Below are 25,740 nucleotides of genomic sequence, written 5' to 3'. Positions count from 1 at the left end.
CCCTAAGTCTTCCCTTTTGACAGAAAATCTTTTACGCTCTCAAATTTTAAGTTCCTATTGGTTACATTTAAATTTTCCCATTTCTCTCTACTGTTTATTCCATGTGAAGCATGTTTAATTTAGCACCTCTCCAAACAACTAAAGATCACCATTCATTATCAAGCACCTAAACTTGCTTGGTATATCACTATAACTGGCCTGGTTTTTCTTTCTAAAAGCAGTCTTCACATTTAAAGCAAAGGAAATAATCAGCAATAAAGCTGCCTCCATCCTTAAGAGGTTTTATCAATAATGTAGTTAATAAACAGAGGTTTTGTGGATAACCACACTGTGTTATAGGTCATATAAGAAATTGTACGTTTCCTTTGACTTTGATCTTATGCATTCATGAATTAAGAAAACTTCAGTGGAGGGAGAGATGTGGAATTATCATTTATCAACAAAATTACTGGCTTTTGAAGCCAGCAATTATTATTGTGATGTTAAATCATTTATTTTCAAGGAAATAAGTCGGGAAAATCTCAATATGACTTTTGAGTTATCTGCCTTAAGGATATCTTTTAAGGAGCCAATTAGGAAATGGAGTTCATACTGAACACTAAAAAATGGTGACTAACAAGTTTGGGTTTTTTTTCAATTATGTAAAACATTTTCTGTAGCCAACTGACTGAAAAACCGCAAATTGCTTTATACTTTCCAACCAACATGACTGCCATTTACTCTTAGTAAGCAGAAGTCGTCACTAACAACAGAAAGTGATTAGCAATCACTTGCGACAGGATGTGAGATAGTCTTAAAACTCCCATTTACCCCCTACTGAACCAATAGCTTAGTTCAATCTAGAAGACAGGAGCGGGTATTTGTCTAGCAACCAACATAAGTGGAAATACGGGTCTTAGCTCTAAAGAATACAACAAATTTGGTCACAAAGGAAAATGAAAGAAGACGCCCTAATACTAACACAAGGCACTTTAGCTGGAGAAAAACAGTCTGCATCCCATAACATTTTATGATACCAAATGAGATGCAGGCAATGTAATTTCGCTTATGCGATTCACTTACAAGCAATGCAAATGTAATCGTGCTGATTACGTTTAAAACAAAAGACTGAATCTGCTTATTTATGGAGCAGACCCATAGTCATGCAAAAATCATGCTACCCCACCCCCACTGCACCCCCTCTATATGGAGTAAAAAGAAAACAATCTGGCTGAAGACCTTTTCAATTCCATGGAAAGAAAAATGATGTTAATGTGAACCATGGGTTGACCCAATATGTTTAATAATGTGGCATCTCAGAGCCCTCAACAGAAAACAAGGTCAACTGTGAGTAATTGTTAGGTGAGTTGTCCAACTTACATGCAAATATCCCCAATATTTTATTTTATTTTATTTTGACAGTCACTGGAAGTGTTCAGGAAGCAGTTTCATCTATTTTTAATTTTAAACTTTCATTTATCTGTGTGTTTCCGCATCTGTATATCCACACATATTTGTATGCAGACAATATAGACTTATAATTTTACAGCCAAATGAAGACTCTACAACTAATATATTCACTAGCTGGGCTCTTCACAATGAATATTTTATTAACTTCTCTGCCTAGTATTTGGGGTCTTGAGCATTCCAGAGCTACTAATTTTAGTCATCACAAAAGCTAGAGCTTGTACTAGATCATTTTCCTAGTATGAAGTTCAACAGTTAGAAATTAATGTGAAAGTTGCTTCCAAATGCCATCTCTGAACTTCCCAGAAAAGCCAAGGAGTTTTCAGAATTCTCCTACTTCCTGGGAGACTTCGGGTTTTAAAGATCTAACAGGTACTACTGGCTCATCACCAGCAACTGAAGCAACGCCCAGCTGCCAGCAACTGCACCAACGTCCTGGGCATCTGGCTAGAGCCTTATTGATGGCTAGAATTGCAACACCCTAGGCAAAGAGAATCATCGCCAAAACCAGCTTGGGCCCAGCTGCAGTTTTAGCATAAAGAAGTTTAATGGGATACCTCACACCTGCCACAGAACATTTTCCAAGAGGGAAATTGCAAGTGGCTGGTACTGCTCCTTGCGGAGTGCCTTATGGCCTTCTTCACACCTACTGAAAAAGACAAACTTTGATGGTCTACCAAGTGATGCCAGCACCAATCATGAATAACAGAAGCAATTTTCTGTGCGATAACACAACTTCTTTTTGGTCAGAAACATCATTTCCAAATAGTCACCTGTGTGAACTTCTCAAAGATGGAGATGCCTTTGCAGTTACCCTCAATCCCTGATATTCAACCGTTAAGTAGGAATCAAAACTGTATTCAAACAGAACCTTGTAAATGTATCGTGTTGAAGCAGTCAACCTTCTACCTTTATGTCTCCAAATGGAAAATGCCTAGCAGCATATAGGTTTTCTCATTTCCACAGAGAATAAGCAGTGGGCCAGATACCATCTAACTTCTTTCGAATGTCAGGAAATATTGAAGCCCCACCATATGGCCACACTCTTCTCAACTCTCACATCTCAGCAAAAATGCACCTGTTATCCAAGTATGCAGTTGATAGAGTCCTTCAAGCCGGAGGATGCTGCCAGACTTGAGAGGAGCCACAGGGTACACAAGTGGCAGGAAAAGGAGGAACTACACTGAAATGAAAGCAAAGTGTGATCCTCTAGGGCAGAAAATAGCTGTTCCTGTTTGTTTTAAACTGCTTTTCATCACACGGGGCCTCCTACAGGGAACCTACCTTCTTTCATGTTTGGGAGAAGAATCAGAACTGAAAACCATTTTGTCTATCCTAGGGTTTGCCTAAAGAAGAACATCAGGAAATAAAATTAGAAAACGATTTGGTAGAATTAAGTCAGATACCCCCTAAAAAAGGCTTATGTGATCTTGAAGAAAATCTCCCTCATTTTTATTTATTCAGCATTTATTATCTGTCCCAAATTGTAAATTCCTTAAGCACCTTCTACTCATAAAGGATCATAAAGAGAAACATACTACACTGATAACAGAAGTCCTATATGACCTTGAGAGGGTCACTCAGCTTCTCTAGACCACCAACTGCCCACATGTAAACTTCTCTATTTGCATTTTCCCCACAGTGCGCACAGCAACGAGTATCAAAAAGTTCACTTTGATATTCTAGTAATAATAATGCACATATGACTACTTTATCAAATATTATTTAGCTCATGACATATATTTTTCAGGAGCATTTGATTGTCCCTCTACATAGGCAAAGCATCCCTAGCAGACAATGACTGGGTGGTTTACCATATCCTGATTGCTAGACCTGAGAAGGCATTCATTCATTCATTTGCTCATTCAACAACTATGTATTTATTGTGCCAGGCACTGGGCTATGCCCTGGGAATAAAATGATAAACAAAACAACGTTGATCACTGCCCTCCTCTATGTAACTTCCAATAAATACTTACTGATTCATTGACTGAAACCCTTTGAATGACACCCAACTTCGACCAGACCTCCCACTCTTCTTGCATATTTTGCCCCTATTCTGCAGATGGTTCCCAAAACTCCAATCAAACAACTCTTTCCCTTATCCAAATATTGTAGAGTGAATTCCTCATTTCCAAGTAAAGATGTTAGAGGACAGTACAATACCAAAGGTAGCGTCACCTACTTAATGCCAGAATACAAGAACTTTCAGCAAACTATCCTTAAGATGTTGATGGATGAGTGACAGGAAGTGATGGAGGCATTTCAGCAAACAATAAGGAGGACCACCAAAGCAAGCAAGGCATGTAAAAACTAGTACTTGGGTGGGCATATTACTAGCAGGGATGATTCCCTAAAAAACATGGGTAAATTTCCAGTTCAGAGAGAATTTACTGCGAGGGCAAAACGACAGAAGAAATAAATATTCACAACTGTTTATTGACTTATCAGAAATGTAGTTAATTATTGAGCCCATGGGCATTTCAGAGTATTCAAGACCAGCCAGCATAAACCCTGCCTTCACAGAACTTACCATCTATTGATATCATGGTTATCCCCTTATATTTACAAATGTTAATTCCAAAATAGGGATAACTGGGGCTGTAAAGTGTGCATCTAAGTCACATGACACAATGAAAAGCCACTCTTTCGATCTTTTTCCCTTTTGCTTCTTTGTTTTGGGGTTGGACCGTGAAAAATACCTGGGGAAAAGATGTTACAGGTCCTTTCTTCCACTCTGGCAGGAAGAATGCTGCCCCTCTATTGCTATTTATTAACCTTTTCTAAGATCTCAAGTCTATCATTCTTGGTCATATGGACCATTAAGAGGACACATCTACTCAATGTTTTATATTTTAGTTGCTTTCCCCAATTGTCCCCAAGGTCATTTCTGGACTCTGCTCTCAACCTTCATGTATACATGTCCACTCAACACACATAAGCTTATGAATTCAGTCCTTGGGTATTTCATTGCTCATCATTCCTACCTGCACTGGAAGATATTCCACCTCTGAAAATAATGACGATTAAAACACCAATAAGAGCAAACACTTCTACAGTACCTACTATGTCCTAGGGAAAGTGCTAAGTATTTTCTATAAATCAACTGATTTAACACTCTTAACAACCATATGAGGTATGTACCATTTTCCCCCTAATTTAGAGATGAGAACACTGAACGTTAAGTGTCTCACCCAAGGTCTAATAGATAGTAAGAGGCAAACTTAATCCAGACTTGGGTAGTCTGGCTCTAGAACCCGTGTTTTTAAACGCTACGCTCTATCACTTCCCTAGCTCCTCTCCTCTTATTTGAACTTAATGAAGCTCCAGAATGCATTTCCAGATCCTTAGGCATTTGTTCCAAAAATACTTATTAAGTCTTATATGTTAAACATGACTGCATTTTCTTAATTTGCTGAGCATTCACACTTATTTTTAAAATCTAAAAAAGAGACCAAAAGAAGGAGAGAATGGTCAAAGCAAATGCACCCAATTCTATGTGCACTGAATACATTCATGGCCCCCTAACCTGACTCCTCATGTGAGCAAACAAGATACATAAATCTGGACAGACTGGTTGCTTGTTCATATAAACAATTCAGAACCTTATCATGCCTCTTTGAACTGACTCCAATTCATCAAATATGTAGGGGCAGGTTATATATGGCCCCCACTAAATGAAACAGACCAATAAATTTCCAAACTGTAGGACTCAGCACACACACACACACACACACACAATGGATGGAGAAATCCCTACACATATTGTGGAACTCGGTTCAGCCCATGACTCCTCTGTGCAGTCTGGAATCATGCATAATGCAACACCGCAACTGCTAACAGCAGGCGCACACCAGATAATTTACACTTGTTTTTATGGACACGAGGAACTGATCTTTGAAGCTGTCCCTAATGAGATTCCGCTTGGCCCTAACAGCATTCTGAGAGAGTGTTCCGGTTTTCTACTTGGCATCCGGTGCATATTTATAATGCAGAATACGGGCTCATTTAAATTGCACATGTGTATTTTGGTGTCTTTCCTACCTTAGAGAAAGATTTTCACATACTAAGGAGCACTGACTCCTCAATTACTAAATCATACTTTACCTAAACAATGTCACTGCCAGTCACTACAGGTACTTATCAAGGAGGCTAGTTCATCAAAGAGCTTCTACCTCCAGGGTAAAAGTTCCACCAACTCTAGCTTTGCACTCAAGTCCAGAGACTCAATTAGGTCCTGAGCCAAAGGGCAGCTCCAGAAAGCCTAATTATACATTACCTCCCTCAGTAAAGACAGCCATGTGGAACATCAGGGAGAAAACCTGAAGTCAGTCACCTAAATAAAAAACTTCCTTCCCCAAAGTACCTGCAATGCAAACTCCTCCTTCTCATTATTTCTACCCTTTTAAGTTCTTCCCATGTAAAGTTCCTTCTTAACCCTGGCACTTGATCATTTGGTTTACAAAGGGTTTATAGTTTAGTCATTCATAATCACAAATCTATTACATACTTAGTTTGAATTGGTTTTACCTTTAAACAAAAGGTAATTAAATCAATTTTTAAAAAGAAGGTTTTCAATCCCCATATTATGATGGTATTATCTACATTTAACCCAAATCACAGAGTTCTGTCAAAACAGCTATTCTAGAAGGGCTTTAAGAATTTACTATTTCAAATGTAATAGTAAAGTAAGTAAGTTAAAAAACAAACTAGTATAGAAAAAAGTGAATTTGCCTTATGCAAAGTTTATCATTCCAGTGATATGGTAATGACCCATTTCTGTGGTCTAAACTCAGGCAAACTCCAGGTAGAAGGGATAGTTGTCAGTCAGTGTCTAGGTAAGTAGGCTGAAATATATCCTACTTAATACCATGCTTCTAACCAATAATTGTTAATTCCAAATAGAATTGATAAATGATCTTTTTACAAGAATTTAAACAATATACTTTATAAATGCCTGAGATTTTAAGTTAGAGAACAACACATAGGTGACCCAAATCTTTAGGTTCAAGTTGAAAGTGGAATGTGAATATTTTTTTTTAAGTCAAAGTAAGAGTCAACTAAAGGGAGGAGAGATTATATAGCATTAGTGCAGGAGTATCAGAAATACTCACTCTGAGTTTCATCCAGCTCCATCCTGAAAAAAACACGGGAGATTTATATAAGTTACCCTTTTCAATGCCAAGTATACCATCAAGTCCAAATATATGCTCTCAGAATGAAAGAATGATCAAAACGAGCATGCACAAATGTCTTGGGGGAGCACATATTAATCCCTGGAATACCTGCAATCTCAACTTTCATTCACTCATTCAACAGACATTTTTAGTGTCTAGAATATGCCTAGCACTGTGATAGGTATTATGGATACAGAGGGACAGAAAGAAAAAAAAAGACAAAGTTGTTTGACCACATATAAAGAGAACATTTAATGCAGACAGAAGTGTAGAGGCTTCCCTGAAGAAGAGACAAAGGTGGAGGGAGGAAAAAGTGTTTTAGGAGGAAGGTTGTCAATGTTACCCAGTCTCAAAATTTAGGGCAGTAGACCAACATGCTCTTCTCCCCTTTCCTCACAGTACCTCTCCACTTTGAAAACAACAAACTTAGAATGCGTGCCTAGAAAGCTGGACTTTAAATACAATTTCCCTGCAATGACAGCACTGAATCCAGGCTGGATTGAAGACTTTGGGAAAAATCGGTGGACAGATCACCAAAAGCTGGCACTTACTGTTGCCAAATGTCTGGCTGGCACCAAAGTACAGACTAAATTGACCATAAAAACCTCACCATAGTCTTGCTCCTCTCAAAAGAAATCATTTTGCCATCAACAAGGAGGCTTACCCAGAGGCCAGTCTTAGGCGGAGGCCTTGAATTTTGAGCTTAATGCAATTGCACGGTTTAGGGCAAGAGTTTCATGTTTCAGATGTGCAGTCAGGTAATATGATCCCATCAGAGTTTTAATGGCTTCTAAAAAATCCAAAGTGTTAAATCCTTTTCCCAGCCTCCCCCAGAGCAATCCGAAGGTCTTGTGTCCCCAGCCTTTCCCATCCTCACCCCAGCCTTATTCTCATACTCAAACAGTTACTAAAACTGAGATATTAATTTAATACTCGTTTCTTAATCATAAAATGTTACTGTGCTCTACATAAACCTACCCTCTTTTAAAAAGCACTGAAAGAGAAAACGAAAGGATGATGAAAGTGAAATATTTAGAAACGGTGCTCTATTTCAGGGCCAACATTATGGTTATGATCACTTAGAAATCTGGAAAGAACGTTCAATAGGTCTAAGGAAACCAAAGGCAGCAGACTGAAGCAAATTCCACAACTTCAGTAAAAGGCACATCCCTGAGAGTTAAACTGTCCAAGGAAGCACACAGGGAGCTAAGGTAAGTATTTATTAAGTGTGAGCCCCTGGCTATCAGGAGGTTAGCAGAGACTCCACGCCTCCCTCCCAGGGTGGTAATCCCTTAGGAGAAAACACAACCCTCAAAACTTTAAAGGCAGGAGGAAGGGGGAGAAAAAGGTTCTCACCAAGGATAAAACAGACTCCCCAAATTTAATAGCAACAAAACAAGTTATGGTGATGATATAACTTATGCCACTGTTAAAACTCAGCTGAAGTCCAATGTTAAAGTCACAGAAGCATTAATGATCAACCATGTTAATAATAATATTAGTTACCATGCATTTAGCATTTAGGTACTGTCCAAACACTTTTGCAAATGCATCATCTAACTTAATCCTCACAATTTTGTTTTGAAGCATGTATTATTATAATCCCCACTTTAGATGAAAGACTAGTGGTGGAGAACCTGACAACACACGGGGAGGGGGCAGACTGAAGTCGGTATATGCATTATTTTTCTGGCACTTTCAACTGGCCTCATTCTTTATAGTTCTGGATGTGCTTATATTTATGCATAGTAAAAACCACTTACTCCCGTGCTCTCCCTGCCAAAACACACACATTCCTTCTCCTCTTTCTCTCCCTCTCTCAGGTTCTTTTGTTTTCCACTTTAATAAGATAGCAGGGTAGTGGTTCCTGCAGCCCATGCTACCACACCTTGCAAAACAGCATTGTTTGTTTATAAAGTGACACAACCTTCCCAGCAGAGTGTGGGAGCGTGAGTAAAATCCATTAATGGCCAGAAAGCTCGTTTTAATTCTACACTTGACAAAATAAACACCTTATAAAGACAGGTAAGCAGAAGCTACTTTTCACTCTGGACTGCTCTGTCTTAACAACCTTTTAAAAGGAGGAACCGAATGATAGGATTGAGCCCTCGCACACACAAAATTACGGCATCAAGAGACTTTGATAAAAGCAAACACTTTAATGTAAGGTTAAATTATTTTTTTCCTTAAATAGGGTTCCTCTCACTAATGAAGACCATGGCTAAATTGCAAAGGTTCTTTCGGTGCCGATCCTGGCTACATGAGCGAGATCTAACTGAAGCCTGTCTGAAAAATCAGGGCACATTTCCCTGAAACCAGTCCCGACAGGGCTCATTTTTTTTCTCTTTTGTCCACAGAAAATGAAGCTTCACTTACATGTTGGAGGAAATATTTCAAAACATTCCCCCCCTTTTTTCTCAAAGTGCAGAATTTATGGTAACAGATAATTAACAACAAATGACAAACAATCGGAGCAGTAAAGGTCCCAGTTTGGTTGCCAAGATGATGGTATCAAATTCCAAGATAAACAGTGGAGCGTGCCGACTGCCATTAACATCCTGACGGGTCGAGGAGGAAAGATGCAAAACAGACGAGGCATCCACCACCCAAGGGCACAGCGTGGCGCAAACAACCTCCCAGGGGGTTACTACTTCCCTTTTGAATTTCAGGGGTGTCGGTGGGAGAAGGGGTGGAACAGGGTCATACAATGAACTGAACAGGATACCCCAAGCCTTTATATTTCACATGGGGAAAACATTAAACTCTTCTTTGAACTGCATTATGGAAGAATTAGGAATTAATATCCTTTAGGAGTTAACACCTCCTTGTCTGTCTGTTCTTTTCAAAGAGTCGCCCCTCTCCATTCTTCTTTTCTCTAAGTTTGTTGAATCCAAATAAGTTTCATTGCTACCAGCTGTGTCCAAAATATGGGGGCTAAGACAGAACAAAGTGAAAACAAGTTAACCTGAAAAGTCAGAATTTAAGCACAGCATATGGTAAGTCTCTTAGATACTAACAGATGGCGAACCTTGGGAAATGCAATTTCAGATATTCTTACATTTCCCAAAAGCCAGTTCACAGTTCACTATTTGTCAAATGGATTTTTTTAAAAATATTAAAGCATGAACCTAAAGTTTGAATTACCTAAAAGATCTTTAAAAATTGCTCTTTCTCAGAGATGAAATCAGGTCAATGTATTAGAAATGCTACTGTGATCCTTTCACATACTGGATTAATTGGTAATAAAGTTGGCATGCAGACACTGAAAAAGCCAAGGCACAATTGTCCTATCTACCTATTGACTGCCATGTAGGGATGATGACCCTCTCCAGGGGCTCAGGCCAAACCCAAGGCCAGGAACTTCATAACTGCAATAAAGTTATGATCTAGCAAATATGTCCGATAGACCCTCACTCTATCTCCTTCACACATAGCCCCATATCTCCCCTACTTCTCCATAGTACATGCCTCTCCTCATATTTCTTGACTCCCCAAGCAGGATCAGTATGCAAAATTTGAATGGTATTTAAAAGTAAAATGTATTAAATATAAGATGATACCAAAAGCAATGAGTATGATTTTTTTAAATGTGTAACACAGTTCAATAGGCTTCTGTGGTTGTCTTTGAAGTCTTAAGACAAAGCAAAATGAAAACAAAATGGAGAAGAAAATTTTCCAAAACTCAGGACTAAAACAGCGCTGGTAAAATGGCTATGACATAGGAAAAGGCTACATCTTTAAGGAAATTAGGAAAACATGCTGAGGTTGTTTGGCTGATAGGAGACATTTTTTTCTTGATTTCGGTTTTAGGTTTTTGTTCAAAACACATTTTAAACTAAATGTACAATATGTGAAAGGCTTGAAACTTGGTCTGTGGACCAAATACCTAAATTCAAATAATACAAGTAAACCAGTTTTCTTAGCCAACCAATAAAAATGCCAAAATAGCCACAGCAAGATGAGAAAAGAAATTTTTGCAATTCAAGATTTATAGAATCTTTGAGCTGGAAGATTTCAAAGACTGGCTGCAGAAAGAACTAAGTGATTTTGAGCAGAATCCATGTTGCAGGGTACCGGCCTGAAGTCTTAACTAAAGAAAGCCACTACGAACAGAGGAACTTAAGAATGGTCTAATTCTCAGTAGAATTTTAAAGCTCAACAATATCAAGGACTTAAATTTTTACCTACTTGCTTAAGTGGTAATAATTTCTTTTTTCTTTTCTTCCTCTCTCTCTCTCTTTCTTTTTTACAAGTTTCAAGCGCTTTACTACTTAATGCAAAACTGCAAAAATGTCAACCAACCAGAGGGGATTTTATTCTTAATTTGTGATAAAGAAGAGAAAAATGAAAATTGTGCAAAAATTCATTTTCTTATCTGCATAATTTACCCTTTTACAGGGACAGAAATTGGGGGGGAAATTCAAAGCAAAATGGAACAAAAATATGCAGAACAAAAAAATACTGCAAGGACCAATAAATCCAACAGAATTTCCTCTTTGCAGAGTTAATGTTTCTACATAGACAAAGCCTCCAAGTGTACTTTTCACATTAAAAAAAAAAAATAGGCAGGTCTACACAGTGGTCTGCCAAAATGTGATAATTTTATCCATACTGATACTGAAAGAATAGCCATTACTATATTAAGAAAGCTACTGAAACATCTAATTTCCAACATGCGATGAAGGTTAAAAAGAAAAAAGGACATGGAAAGGAGAGGGCTAAGGAAATACTGAACAGTAAGAAAAACTAGCCAAAGAGATAAATTGATCTTCCAGTTCTCAGTGAGCTTTTTTTCCTCTATAGAAATAGTTCAGAACTACCTAAAGTTTGTTATGCAAGATGTGGTAGTGTGAGCAGCATTAGCTTTTTTTATATATCTTAAGATCTATATCTTTAGAAGATTGGAAAACTCCGCGTTAAAGTTAAATATGTCTCAAATACAGATTCCTTACTGTATTACTTCCTGTTTAGCTTGCCTTGCCATTTGTATATTTTTATCAAACTCTCTCCATAAAAGAGTTTTTTGTTGTTGTAGTTGTTATTTTAAATTGTATTTAGAGTAGAAGACAGACTCAGGTCCATAAGGAAGGTGATTTGATGGTTCTCCAATTTCAGGGTATGTCTATTCATTCACTGCTGCTACACATTCTCTATGAACCTTTCTTTATCTCTAGAAATGCAGAATTTGAAATAATAGATAGGATCTGCTTTATTTGCCAAAATTCTTTATCCTTCCAGGAAGTCAAGTAGCCATTAAACAAACAAACAAACAAACAAGAACACAGCCCAGTATGTACAGTTGGGCTCGAAGAACAAATCCATATGGACCAAAAAAAGAAAAAAAATCAAATTTTAGGTTACCTTTTAATGCTTGAATGCAAACAAAGGGATCTACAGAATAGGAAAAAGTCAGCTCTGAAATGAAGATGAATTGTCACGGACCACGAAACATGTACCCTCAGGGAGTGTATACAATAAAGAAGTTATTTTTAAAAGAAATGAGAGAGGAAAAAAAATACCCTGTGTTTATATATGAATGCAAACTAAAAGGGGCATTTGGCATCTCCAAGATAAATCTGAGATTGAAAACATTAAAAAAATAATAAGTCCCATGCTAACGAGCAGTCCAGTGATAAATTTGTAAAGAGAATGACAAAGTGGCTTACCAAGAGAAAGTGTATGTTTAGAATTTTTCTCAAACATCTAATTTAGCCTAGCTCTGCAGGAAAAGGTGAATTTCTACCTTGTTAGTAAGATGCAATTTTACAGAGGGTCCTCCCCTGTGCAAGAGTTAGGGGTCATCTCTCTTCTCCCACCACCACATCTTATCATCCCATCCTTTTGAGTATTTTCTTTTCCTACAATATATCACAGATGATATGGGTTTTATGTTTTTTATTTTAAATAGACAAAAGACAAAATAAGAAATGGGAGAAATCATAGGCTTTCAGAATGGGCAGGGCAGGGATTTCCCCTAAGGCCACCATGACTGAGGTACCTGACATTCAAAGGGGCCCAACTTGCTACAGATCAGAAAGCTAATTAGTGACCAAGACAGAATCCAGGTTCCCTGAAACATTGGCAAGTGGACCTTGAAAGAAAGCTATTTATTTATTCAGAGTGTATATTATGCTGGCTTCCAAAAATGGATCTGAGGATATTTCTTAACTCTGCTTTCCAAACTTCTACAGAATTTTTTCAAATGCCCTCCAATTGTGAGACTAAAAAGTAGACAGTATCTTGGATATTGCCCTCATCTTCCCACATATGAGAAAGTTGAATTATACTGAATAAAGGAACAGCTTTTGAACTATTCCTTGTTTGTAATTTAAAAAGAGAAGAAGGTGGCACACAAGGAAGCTAAGTCCAAAGAAAGTGGATTTGTATTAGAGCAAATTTTTATAAGCAAAGCAGAAAGGCCTGTAGGCAAACTAGATTTAAATCATTCTTTTAAAAATGTTATTACAAAATACTACATGGTTGTTAAAAATAATTCAAATTATACAAAAGTATATAAAATAAAAAGTAAAAATTCTTTACCCAACACTCCTGCCCTCAAATTCATTGTCAAATATATTCCCTACATAATCACTAGTAATGTTGGTATTTGTCCTTCCACAGTTTTACACTTTTTTAACTAAATGATAGCTTACAATAACACTATTGTGCTATTTTAATTTTGCATTTAGGGCGGCGAACTTGGCCCAGTGGTTAAGGCATCCGTCTACCACATGGGAGGTCCGCGGTTCAAACCCCGGGCCTCCTTGACCGCTGTACAGCTGGCTCATGCGCAGTGCTGATGCGCGCAAGGGGAGCCGTGCCATGCAGAGGTGTCCCCCGCGTAGGGGAGCCCCATGCACAAGGAGTGTGCCCCGTAAGGAGAGCCAGCCAGCACGAAAGAAAGCAGAGCCTGCCCAAGAATGGCGACGCACACGCGGAGAGCTGACACAGCAAAATGACACAACAAAAAGAAACACAGATTCCCGTGCTGCTGACAACAACAGAAGCGGACAAAGAAGACTACGCAGCAAATAGACACAGAGAACAGACAACAACGGGGGGGGGGGGGGGGAGGGTAGGGGAGAAAAATAAATAAATGAATAAAAAATCTAAAAAAAAAATTTTTTTCCATTTAAGTATATCTAATACAAACCTGAAAGAAAAGTTTACTTTCTATTACATTTAAACTTAGTAAGATTGCTACTTCAGATCCAACAACAGACAAAACCCTATAAGAATTTGGCCTGGAACAATCACTCAGATACCAACAAAGCTACAGAGGATTCTTAAATGATTAGTAAGGCCCAAGCAGCACTGACCAATGCCACAAAATGCACCAATTCAACAAGAACACAAGTTGAGCTTGCCAGGTTTTACATAGCAAAGCAGCTTGGAAAATACTTCTCATGCTCACTAGCTGATAGACAAAACCATAAATATCTTAGCATTTACTTCTCAAGTGCTGTCTTTCAGGCATTATTCATCATATACATTATCACATTTAATGCTCACAAATACTTTAAAGTGTCAATAAGCCCACTTTACAGATGAGAAGATTGAGGCTCAGCAATTTGTTCACCAATACTCAGCTAAACCAGTAACTAGCAGGATCAGTATTTGTACACAGACCTCTAATTTCAGATCACACCCTCAGCCACCACATGTGTACTGTCCTCACCCCACCCCACCCCCTGCCATCCCAAGCTATATCCTTTGCACTTATTCCTGGTTAATTATGGTTAATTCTGGATGCTTCTTTTTTAGCCACAACCATAGATGGGGAGTCTAAAACACTGAGAAAAGGAATAGGAGCTACGGCCAGGTCCAACCCAACCAAAGTAAATCCATTAAGGTCCACAGAGAACAAGCAGGCATCCCTCAGTTCATAGGATTCCTTCCCTGCTGCCTCTTCCTTGGAGAACCTGGAAGTAGAAGAGATACTCCTACACTATTTATGCTCTAGACAGGCACTAATAAGTTAGGGCATCTGCCAACCCTGAGAGCCAAAAATCCCACCTAGAAGTGGTTCCATGGAGCACTACTCTTCCTCCTTCAAAATTTCCAGTGACTTCATTATTTATTCATTATTTACACCCTACTATTTTCAAAATGAACTTGAGATAGCTTACAATAAAAAACCCAGAATCAATAAAACAATTATTAGTGATAGCTAATATTTACTGAGTATAGACTATGCACTAACCACTCCTCCAAGGATTTGACATACAATATTGTTTTTAACTTTCCCAGCAGCCTTTTGAGTGAGCACTATTTTTATCATTTACAGTTTCCAGATCAAAAGAAAAGACAGAGAAATTAAGATATTTATCTATGATTGGCTACATAGCCAGAAAGTGGTGCAACCAGGCAAGGGTAAAAGAAAAAAGAGTTAGGTAGGACAGATTTCAGGGATGTTAGCAACCAAAGGAATAAAAAGGACGATGACTACAGTTGAAAACAAAATTAGATGTGAGCTTCCTGGCAGCCAAGTCATAAAGAAAAAAAATGACAAATTAACCTCAGAAGGGTGACTAACCGTCCCGTTCTGCCTGAGAATGAGAGGTTCCAGGAACATGGGACTTTCAGTGCTAAACAGAGATGGGTGAATGGCCAACTAATAAGGTTTTATAATATTTTATTAGGCCTCAGACAATTAAAAACATACGAAGTCTTTATGCTGTTTCCAAGACCATGTTGGCCCCTTCAGTACGTTCTCCCACCATCATTTAAAATATTAAATAAGTTTCACATTATAACTTTCTGCTTGGGAGAGATGAAGGGATTGTGGAAAAATAAACCCCTACTAATTGCTGGTTTTCAATCATTCCTTCAACTAGGATGTTCAAGGGTCTGGAAATGAGGGGCAAACTCTGGGTTAAATCCTGCTCTGCTTATTCCAGCTCTGCTTCAATTTTCTTTCCCAAGTTTATAGAGGACTTCTTTCTTTTAAATAAAATTTTCCCCACATCACAGGCAGAGATCCAGGCCAGTGGTTCTTAGAAGGTTTGGTGGCAGTCTTGTCAGAACCCACAGGCGAAAGCCAATCCAATACCAAGTAGTAAACCTCTTAAGGCCATCTAAATACATCAGTTCTTAAACCAGTGACAAGTTTCATGAGGATGCAGGCGAGGTCATAGTAATAGTTGTCCCCTCCACAGCAACACTCTGCATGTAAACTTATCTTAATTATAAACTTAATCTTAGTATGTCAGAGCTTAACTATCATTTGGTCCAAATGCTTACAGATGAGTAAACTGAGGCCTGGAGAAGGGAAGTCAATTGCCCAAGGTCATTCATGAAGCTGTGCTGATGAGACTAAGTCAATCTAATGGGTAGTGAGCTATTTCTTAATTAGGGTGACAAAACCCCCACTACCACCACTAGGTTGTATGAAAGAAAAAACACTGATCATTTAAGGGACCAGGATTTTAACTCCCATCCATATTTGTCACTGTCTCCATAGCCTTGTCTCAACTATTTCCCCAGGTATAAAGTGAAAAAAAAAAAGGAAACACATGGTTTAAGAAACCCATGCAAAATAAATGAGCAACTATTCAAGTGGAAAAGACAAAATATCTTTAGAGAGATGAGCAAAGCTCTGAAATGGCATATTGAAAACTGCAGGAAAACTGAAGAAATTTTACACTAACTATTGTTTGGATTTGTTCTGCCTGATTAGATGAAGGGTTGGTTGTGTGTGTGTGTGTGTGTGTGTGCACACACACGTGTATGAAATATAATGTGATTATGTTCAGCCAAAATATCTGAACACATATTATGGACAGCCGACACTGATAGGACACCAGGCCTACAAATAACTGCGCAGTCTCTAATAAGCAAAACTAAAGTCAGGAAAATGTCAGCCAGAGTCTTGACAATGTGTAACTTCATACAAACTCACAGCATGTCAAGAGGTCACAGAAAACTTCCAAAGAACATCTCCAAGCATCAAACATAATTTCTCTTTTCAGTGCACAATCAAACTGATCGATCAATCCATCAGTAGTTGTGTCTGCTTCCTGCTCAGAAGCACAATTTCTGCCTTTAAAAAGCAAACAGTGTAGTTGAGAAGACACATATATATCATAAAAGAAAAATAATAATGGAGGTGATATGAGGTACCTACCAAGTGACTAGAGGGCTCGTATAGGGGGCGAACTCATTTTGGACTAGAAACAGCAGAAGAGGTTTCATAGAAGCGGAGGGGCCTGAACCAGCTTTGAGGCATTTGATGAGCAGTGCATTAATGTGAGCATCTCAGCAACAGCACTGAGACAAAAAGGTCCAAGGTGTGCTCAGGTGACAGTAAGCTGACTTGTATGGCTGGAGCAGAAGGTTTAGGTAGGAAACCCTCACTGGGTGATAAAGGTGAAAAGGCAAGCTGAAGTGAGGCAGTGAAGGGCCCTCTGTTCCAAGGTAGGGAATCCAGTAAAATGCCTGGCTACACAGCTGTCTAGGCTGCCACTGCAAACTCTCTATTTCAAGCAGTATAATTTGATCCTTCGGATTTTTCATGGCTAGATCTAAACAGATCAGTTCTAAGGTTACATGATTTCTAAAATATCTTTGTGCATTCACAGTTTACCACTGGAATCCTACAGCCAAGAATAAGTGAGTAGATGTCTATAGACCCCATCAGTAATTTCCCAAGGAATCTGAGGCAAGACCTACTTTCTTTTGCCCAACTGGAAGCAGGATCCACAAGTTCTTTGTGATTCTTTAAAAAAAAAAAACATCATACTAGGGCAAAACAGAGTGAAAGTGAATCTGACTTACATACATTTACAACATATTTGAAGAAATAGAAATCGGAACAGAATAAAAAGACTTTGAAATGAGCACATATTTAAGGTTCAGAAAAGCCTTTTTAACAAAGAAAAATATTATTCACCTTAAACACTTTTTCTTATAGTCATAAATTAACAAATCTTCATAATCATGAATATATGTTGAGTCTTAGAATTTAACACTAGCCATTTGCAAAGTAATTTGGTTTTTCTTGCTCAAGATTTGAGCATGCTGTTTTAGTATTCCCACATTGCAGAAATCCTGTCACGGGTAGTGGAATGGCTCTACAGAATATGCTTGCAAAGCAACATCCTAGTGTTTACCCTAAAACCCAGGCAGTCAAAGAAAGACCTTTTTGTTTGTTTAGTGTTTTTAACTTTGAGGGGGTTGCGTGTGTGTGTCTGTGTGTATCTGTGTTTGCAGAATGGGGTAGGAGGTCTTACTATTTTTTAAATGGCCAAATAAAACAATTACTAAAAACAGAACTCATGACTTGGACATGCCCCAAGTTCAATTCTGCTAGGAGTGGCAAAAACAGTCAACAGAACCCTAACCTCCTTTCTATCTTGACTGCACAATAGTTTTCAAAGAGGTTTAGTCCTACTAGGAAAGGCTCATACTAGACATCGGAAGATTCTAACGGAGAATGAACACCCAGCCTCAAATAAACAAGGGAGACGGTGACCTTTTGCTCCCTCTGCTGAGGACCAGAAAAAAGTTGGTAGGCAACCAGGTGCTGCAAAATCCTTGCCTCGGGATTTCTCCCCTACTTTGTTCCTTAAACAGTTTAAACCTCAACCTGACTGAAATAGTATTAGGGAGCGAGAGAAAGGAACGATTCTTGGGAACCAACTGTTTCACTGTCCTTTAATCCTTTGTTCCCTTCATTGTTTGAGTCCTGCAGCATGCAACACACGTTCCACTAGCAACAGGCAAGACAATGGATTCAGCAATGACTGAACAGTTAGTTCCAATTAGGCCTATTTCCCAGCTGAATGTAAAGGGGTAGTGGGGTGAGGGCATAGGGAGAAAAAAAAACCTACACAAAGATTAAAGAAATATTTCATAATGGAGGCAAATAATACAACACAAAGCAAACTAAACTAGGGGTCAGGAGAGTTAGCCAAAATTTACTGTGTGACATTATATAAACACCTTAACCTCTCGGTTCTTATCTACAAAACATGGGAAACCCCCCTCCACCACCCCTCAAAGACTCAGAAAATCTAAAGTCACACTATGGTTGAAAGTGCTCTGAAAATGTGAAATTCACACAGACGTAGGAGATTCTTCCTGAGCTGTATTCGGAACCACAAATACCCGTCTGCTCTGCAAATGGTACAGTTTTTATTCTCCCTGGCAGGATCAGTAGTGAATGTTTTTATTTTTTTATCTCTAGTTTTTCAAATGCTTGTATATTTTTTAAGTTCATAAGCCATACTTACATATGTACATGCGGCGGCTGGAATCTGCTCTGGTTGATGTTGTAGTGTGTGAATGCCTGGGTGGGGTTTGAGCTGTACTCATCCACCGTTATGGTAACTTTGCCTTGAGAAGGAATCCCATGTGCCATCCTTCCTCCCTATAGGCATGAGCAACTCACAACTTTCCGGAGCAAAAGATGAAAGCAGGCATGGTGTGTTTCAGCCAACCTCTGAACCCAAAGATCTACTCATCAATACCACTCTGCGATTCTGGAAGAAAAAAAAATTATAAAATGAGAACAAAGGAAGAGAAGACGTGCTAAAAGACTTCAAATGACACTTGGATGTGAAAATGGCTCAGGAAAAATGTGAATGTGTGTCATTCCTTCATGGATCTATCATTGTTCCCAAGTCTTCCCTGCACACGCTTTAAGAGTGGACACTACAACATCCTATATGACACTGCTGGTTGCTAGCAAATCATCCCAATGGCAGTCAAACAAAGATTTCCTCTTTAATTATAATTATGGCACTTAACGTGAATTATGGAACGGACATATCCACAGTTGCCATGGTGTCTAGCTATAAATGGTTTGTGCTCTAAGTGGAGAATCTTCCAAACCTTCCCTGCTAATTGGAATGTTTGATCTTTACAAAGTTGGTATCATATAACAAGTTGAAATCTCGATGCTTAAAACAGCCATATAAGACATATGACAAACGTAAATTTAAAATGCTGGGCTCCTAACAGATACCTGTGTATAATTACACTTCGCACATATACACACATTACACATACACAAATTTTACTTTCACAGGCAGCTTAATACCAAATACCAAAAAACTTAGGTATTCATTGCAGAGTATATATACACATTCCACTCAGGCCAAGAACTTTACGGTAAGGTGACTCCTTGCTAAATGTAGTACAATTTCATTAAGCACTAGGTAAAATGCACTCTAGTCACTGAGGGAAAAGTCAAGCATATTCAGGCATGGACCACCACTTCCGATGCGTTCATTACATCCTCACTTAGAGCCCTGACAGAACGGTGGAGAGAGGCAGCCATTAGAGCTGCCACCTCATTCTTAGGGCTGCGAAATTCTCAATAGTTGATTTCATACGTTTCCTTTGGTTTTTTTAATTTCCATAAGCTCTGACTCTTTTTATAAATGGCAATATATTATTTGCTGCACTGGATTCAGAAATGAAGATGTGTATTTTCATAGCAGGTGTGCAAAGACTGAGGAAAGCCAATCTCCCCCATTGAAGGGGTGGTGATGGATCAGTAAAGAAGAAGCAAGATGCCTACTCCGTGGGTAAAGAGGCACATTCTTACTTTGCCCCACATCAGATTACACTTGCCATGTGCACCATTAAGCTCCAGGAATCTTAGCTGCTATCTAAAACAAAAATATTTAGAATGATAAGACTGGATTTAAATTTGGCATGAAACATCTTTAATATCGAGCAAAAGGCAGATGGCCTGCCATAGGCCATTTATTTTATTATTTTACAACCCGGGGCATGTGTAGTCCTCCATATGCTAGCTGGGCTAAGAAATTCCACAGTGTTCTACTCAAATCATTGCCTTCTTCATACTAGCAAAGCAAGCTAAATAACACCCACTTTGCCTGTGTTCCAAATGCACAACTGCACTGCCAAGAGATGAATCCATAGTGCTTTGGCATTTTAAACAAAGTATCACTTTGGGCTCTCTTTCTTCTTCCTCACTTCATGGGAGGTATGAGTCCTTTAAGCACTAGTTGATAGACAACCAGGCCAGTAGGATTAACTAAATTAAAATCTTTCTCTGCTCCTCTGATGTAAGATATCTATAAGAACTGCTTACAAATCATAATGTAGCAGTTTTCATACCAAGTTTGCAGCTGTTTCCTTAATTTCCCCCTCAATTATATTTTACTGTTATTTTGCATAACAGTAAAACACAACACCTGCTTCAAATTGCAGTCCTGTTCTAAGTACTGTAATTCTCTTTTGAGACACAAAGTACCGAGACACTACTGAAGCGCAAAACTGCATAATTGCGTGGCGCTGAAAAGTAAATACAAATGAAAACATCTTCCTGTTATAGAAATGACTGTCATTAAAAAGAATGTTAGCCATCAAAGCACAGAGGAAGAAAAAAAAATACACATTATCAGACTGCAAGAACTTAGTGTTTGCATAAATTAGAGTAGTGTAAAAATTACATGGCAATTCTTATGTTCCTGCCATCAATGCCTATTGTGTGAAATATAGAACATTGAGTAGCAAAGGAAACCAAATTCACGTCTAGAGCACTATGACCTATGAGTAACAGTCTCTTTGCATGGGGTGCCAGAAACAGTTTAAATATTTCTGGAACAAACTGACGAATTAAACTGAGTTAAATGTGACCTTGAAATAAAATATACATATCTATATTTAAATATCTATGCACTAACTTATAGTAGTTAGCATTCTATCTGCCCTCCTCCCAAGTTCTCCCATTTGAAACAGAACTTAGAACATTATCAATTCCTATTCCCAAATAGTTCACTCTATCTGAAAGTCAACCTACCAATTGCCTTTTCTATCAAGAGAACATCGTGCCTCTTTGCACCTTTGCCCTAACAAGACAAACGGAATGTCTTTTCATCAGCAAGCACAGGCCCCTCTAACTCTGAAGAGCTAAATGGGTGGTTGGCACCTCATTTGAATTTATCTTTACCATGTTCTCTTTCAAATGTTTTATCGAAACAGTGCACCTGCAGCATCTATCTTCTTTAGTCTGGAGTCCTTTGAAGAAAATGTCAGACTCAGGCAGAGAGCTTCAAAACTTTATAGGCACCTTTACAGACAAGCCAAGAAAAAAGCAGCTTATTTTTTTAAATGCTATGTTGACCTCCTCCTAAATCTCAAAATTAATAGATCCCAAGAATATTAAACACACCACAGACATGGACAAGACTTTTTTGTATACTGTCGGGACAGAAGATAATGGCCAACAGTCACCTTCTCCAACCTGAGAAATTTGGAAAAAGCTTGAAGAGAGAAAGGCATACTGCCCAAAACTATCAAGGAGATCACCTTGCTTCACATATTTAAGTAGTAAAATCTTCCAAAGGATCAGGTTTTAGTACAGCTCACAGTTGCCATACTTACATTTCTTTTTACATACAATACTTAAAGGTTAAAAAGACAGCAGTGCTTTTTTTTTGCATTTTATACCTCAACACATTTGCTCCACAAAACAAAAGAACTCAGTAGAAATGCCAGGAAGCTGAAAGAAAAGTCTAAAAAAGGGAATTACACTGCCAAACACTGATGCTGGTGCTCGTTTGATTTTCTCATTAAAAAAATTAAGTCGTGTGAGCACATTCTTTATTTCCTAGACAGCAATCCCTTCTATCCCTTAAGTTGCACAACTAACATGCTCTCTTCCAGGAATCTAGTTGGAAACCCTTTAAAAGTCTGCCGGAAATGAAGGGATTAAAAGCTGAGGAAAAAAATATCTGTCTCCACCTCCTAGATATCCAAAGTCTAATTTACCAAAAGTTTCAAAGCAACAGCTAACTCTCTATCGTACACCACACGGCATAGCCTATGAGAAAGGAGCCCGCGATTTCTTTTTTTAAACAAGGATACTCTTTTGAATCACTTGCCCCAAGAAGATTCGCCGGAGAGGCTGGAAGGACTTTGGAACCCGTTTGTTCCAACTCCCCCAAATTCAGCCCTTTCCTCCCTCTGCCGCACAAATCGAATGTCTCAGCTCACGCCCCCTGCTCTATTCTGTCCACCACCTCCACTTCCTCATCCCCGCATCCCCCAGCGACGCTCACGCGCCTTCCCTGCGGCTTGTCCGCCTGGGTTTTCCAAGGATGCTCATACAAAGTTCCACGTGCCTCTGTCCACAGAGCGCCCTCCCACCCGCCGCACTTACACCTGAACTTGTCTCCAGCACTGCGGACACCCAGCTGACACATTCTTTCGGGGAGCTAGGGCAAGACTTTTCCCCCGCGCCTCTGACAACATGTGGCGTCTATATAAGGTGGGGCGGCGGGCGCGGAATTCTCTACTTTGGATTGGCTTGTTTGTTTCAAATCTGGGGGGGAGGGGGTTTGCTAAACTACATACATAGACGCGCACACACACACACACACTCGATTTGCCCTCCCAGCTCACTCGAGGCCGGTTCGTCCCGACCACAGCTCCCCCTTCCTTCCCGCAGCACCACCTTGCCTGAATCCGCTCAGTCCCCCGTTGCCGCCGTCGCCTCTGCTGCAGCCGCGGCTGCTGGCACTGCTGGCGCTGGCGCGCTCGCTGCCCCGAGCTTCGCTGGGCGCTTGTCTTTCTTTCTCTCCCTCTCCCCCAGCCCCGGATTGATTGATGACCACCGGCGGCCAATGGTTCTGACATCTCGCCATCCTCGCTCGGGCATCACAGCCCCACGTTCCCGACGTCAGCCTCCCGGAGCCCCGAGCCTCTGCGGTTTCTCAGCTCTCTGCCCTGGAGCTACCAGGTTCCTTCCCCGGAGTGGCGGTGAAAGGAAGAGAGGGAGCCAGAGAGCATCGAAAGGGGTGTGGAGGCCACGGATTCCACCCCCTTCCTTTGAAAATATTTTCTTTCGCTTAAAGTTTTGTGTGTTTTTTTCCGCCCAGACCTGTTTCATGTTTATTTGTTCGCAGCATCTCAAATCAATTACCCATTTTTCCCCCTTCATGACCCACCTTTGCACTTAATTTGAAGTGGTACTGGGGAGGGGGATGCAATAAATCAACCCCACTGGGGCTTCCTTAATTTCTCCTCTTGTTAATGGATTTCAACACCCCCACCCCCACCCCAATCTCCAGACAAACGCCCCCTTCACCTCCTAGGCCGCAAAACCCCGTAATTAATTCAAAGGCTTTACAAAGATAACCCTGTTACTCGTAAATAGCAAAGTAACTCCTGCCTCAGTAGAGCAGGAATCCCCCGGCAACGGTTACTTTTTCTCGCTGCTCGTCTCCCACCGCCCAGCCGTGACCCCAGGCTCGGGTCGTCGGCCGGCTCCTCCGGCTGCGTTGGTGGAGACGGGAGGCGGCGGCGGAGAGCAAGGTTGGAGCGCAGGGACAGGGTGAGGAAAAGCCCGGCGTGAGAGCCGCGCGCGCAGGCGGTCCCGGGGGCGGCCGCGGGGCGCAGCCCGAGCACAATGCTGCGCGTCGCCTACCCGACACCGCACCTCGCCTCGGGCAGCCGCGGGCGCCCGGGGCTCGGGCCAACACAATGCGCCCAGGCCTAGGCCAGGACGGCTCGAACACATAACCCGGAGACTTTCTAGTAAACAGCTCGCGGAGCCCTCGTCCCCGCCCCCAATCCCGCGCCCGGCTCCCGCCTCAGTGGGCCTCCCCTCCCCTCCTAAAAAATGCCGGCAAGGGAAGGGGCGGTGAGGTGGGGACCCCGAGAGGTCGGGGGACCGATGACTGGGGGCGGGTGTGCAAGATGGGGAGAGGGAGGGAAGACAGCTCCCCAAATGTAATTCGTTTTCGCTCGGGGGTTGAAAATAAATCCTCCCCGGGTCTCGGAGGGCGACCAAATTGCCCGGGAGGCGCCTGCTGTTGCGAATGTCAGGGGCACCCGGGCAGCCGCGTTCTGCAGCTTCCGAGCCCCTCGCACGCGCCTCTGACAAGGCACCTCTCACCCTGGCTTCGCTTTGTGTGTGCATTTTCCCCCTTCCTCTCGCGCTCGGCACCGGGCGCCCGGTCGCCTCCTCCCCTTCCCCCTCCCTCCGCCTCCCTTCCCGGGGCGGATTACCTTTCCCGGGCTGCGCTCTGGGTCCCCGAGATGCCTTCAGCGCCCGGCGAGCAAACGATCCATCGCCGAGCGGCCCGAGCCGGCTGGGGGCGCGCGGGGGCGGCGAGGGGCGCGGGCAGGCCAGAACCTTCGACCCGGGAGGTCCCGCCGCGAGGCGCGGCGGGGGCCGGGGGCGCGCAGCGAGAGGGAGGTGGGGGAGAGAGAACGGGAGCAGCCACGATCTGGGGAGAGAGCGAGCGAGGGGGCGAGGAGAGGGAGCGAGGGCGCGGCGAGCCGGAGGGAGGCGAGCGGTGCAGTGACAGGGACTGCCACTGGGGTCAAAGGAGCACAGCTCCAGGAAGCAGGGCGGCTGAGGCGCGGTCCGTGCGCGCTTCCCAGCAGGACCCCGAGCGGCTTCTGCAGCCCCTATAGGCTCGAACCGCCCCACCCGCGCCCAAAGGCCCCGAGGTTACGGCAGGAAAAGGTTTCCGAGGGCGAGGCAAACAGCCTCCCTGTGCTCCTGGGTCAAGCAAACGGCAGGAAGCTAAGCTGCAAGTTCATCCTCACGAGTAGGATCAGCGTGAAAATGATGGGTGGGGGCTGGGGGAAGTTACGGGGCTCCTATAAAATCAAAGGGCGTCTTCTGCTAGAACACCCGGGCCCCCCCACCCACCCACTGACCTGCCAGGCGCTGTCAGGAGTCCGAGTCCTGGCACCGCTCCAAGCCTCTGAGCAGGCAGTGGTGGCAACGGGAGTGCCTCGGGCACTGCGCTGGGACCAAGGAAGGCGACCCCACCTCTTCGCCTGTCTGCTGACCTGAGACTTTCCTGGGCAAAAGCCGCGTTCCCTTTCCCCAATCCTTACAACAAACCAGACACACACACACACACTCGCTCACACACATACACACACACACCTCTTTCTTTTTGCAATGTTGTTCCTGAGGAAGAAAGGCCAACCCGGCTGATAATTTTTTTTCATCGCCAAGAATTAAGGCAGGTTCAGGCTTGGAAGGTGAAAAGAGGCAAAGACTCTAATTGTCTCCATTTTTGTCTTTAGGACACATTTTCCCCAAAAGATAAGCACTTCAAAAACATTTTCTAAGTCAAAGTTAGTCTAGTTTTCTCTGCTACTTTGCAAAATGGAAGAA

The 25,740-nt window shown here is 41.3% G+C and overlaps 1 protein-coding gene across 9 annotated transcripts in view; it reads right to left on the bottom strand.

The window, feature by feature from the left end:
• Positions 1-25,499, bottom strand: part of MPPED2 (metallophosphoesterase domain containing 2) — a 182,501-nt gene extending 157,002 nt beyond the window's left edge. Inside the window, exons 1-3 of one of the 9 annotated variants that reach the window (XM_058305608.2) lie at positions 25,272-25,475; positions 18,857-19,105; positions 6,561-6,583 (exon numbers count right to left, since the gene is read on the bottom strand). In XM_058305608.2, the coding sequence (XP_058161591.1) occupies positions 6,561-6,583; positions 18,857-18,984 (151 nt within the window). In that variant the 5' untranslated portion in view covers positions 18,985-19,105; positions 25,272-25,475. Of the gene's footprint in view, positions 1-6,560; positions 6,584-18,856; positions 19,106-22,761; positions 22,867-23,055; positions 23,343-24,611; positions 25,198-25,271 lie in introns of those variants that run through there. The other 8 variants (XM_071218138.1, XM_058305609.2, XM_058305610.1 and 5 more) reach the window with 8 other exon arrangements.
• Between the last annotated feature and the right edge of the window lie 241 nt (positions 25,500-25,740).

Source organism: Dasypus novemcinctus, chromosome 10, assembly GCF_030445035.2.
Source record: "Dasypus novemcinctus isolate mDasNov1 chromosome 10, mDasNov1.1.hap2, whole genome shotgun sequence".
NCBI classification, from domain to species: Eukaryota; Metazoa; Chordata; class Mammalia; order Cingulata; family Dasypodidae; genus Dasypus; species Dasypus novemcinctus.
Note: the sequence above shows the minus strand (reverse complement) of the source record. Positions and strands in the feature narration are given on the sequence as shown.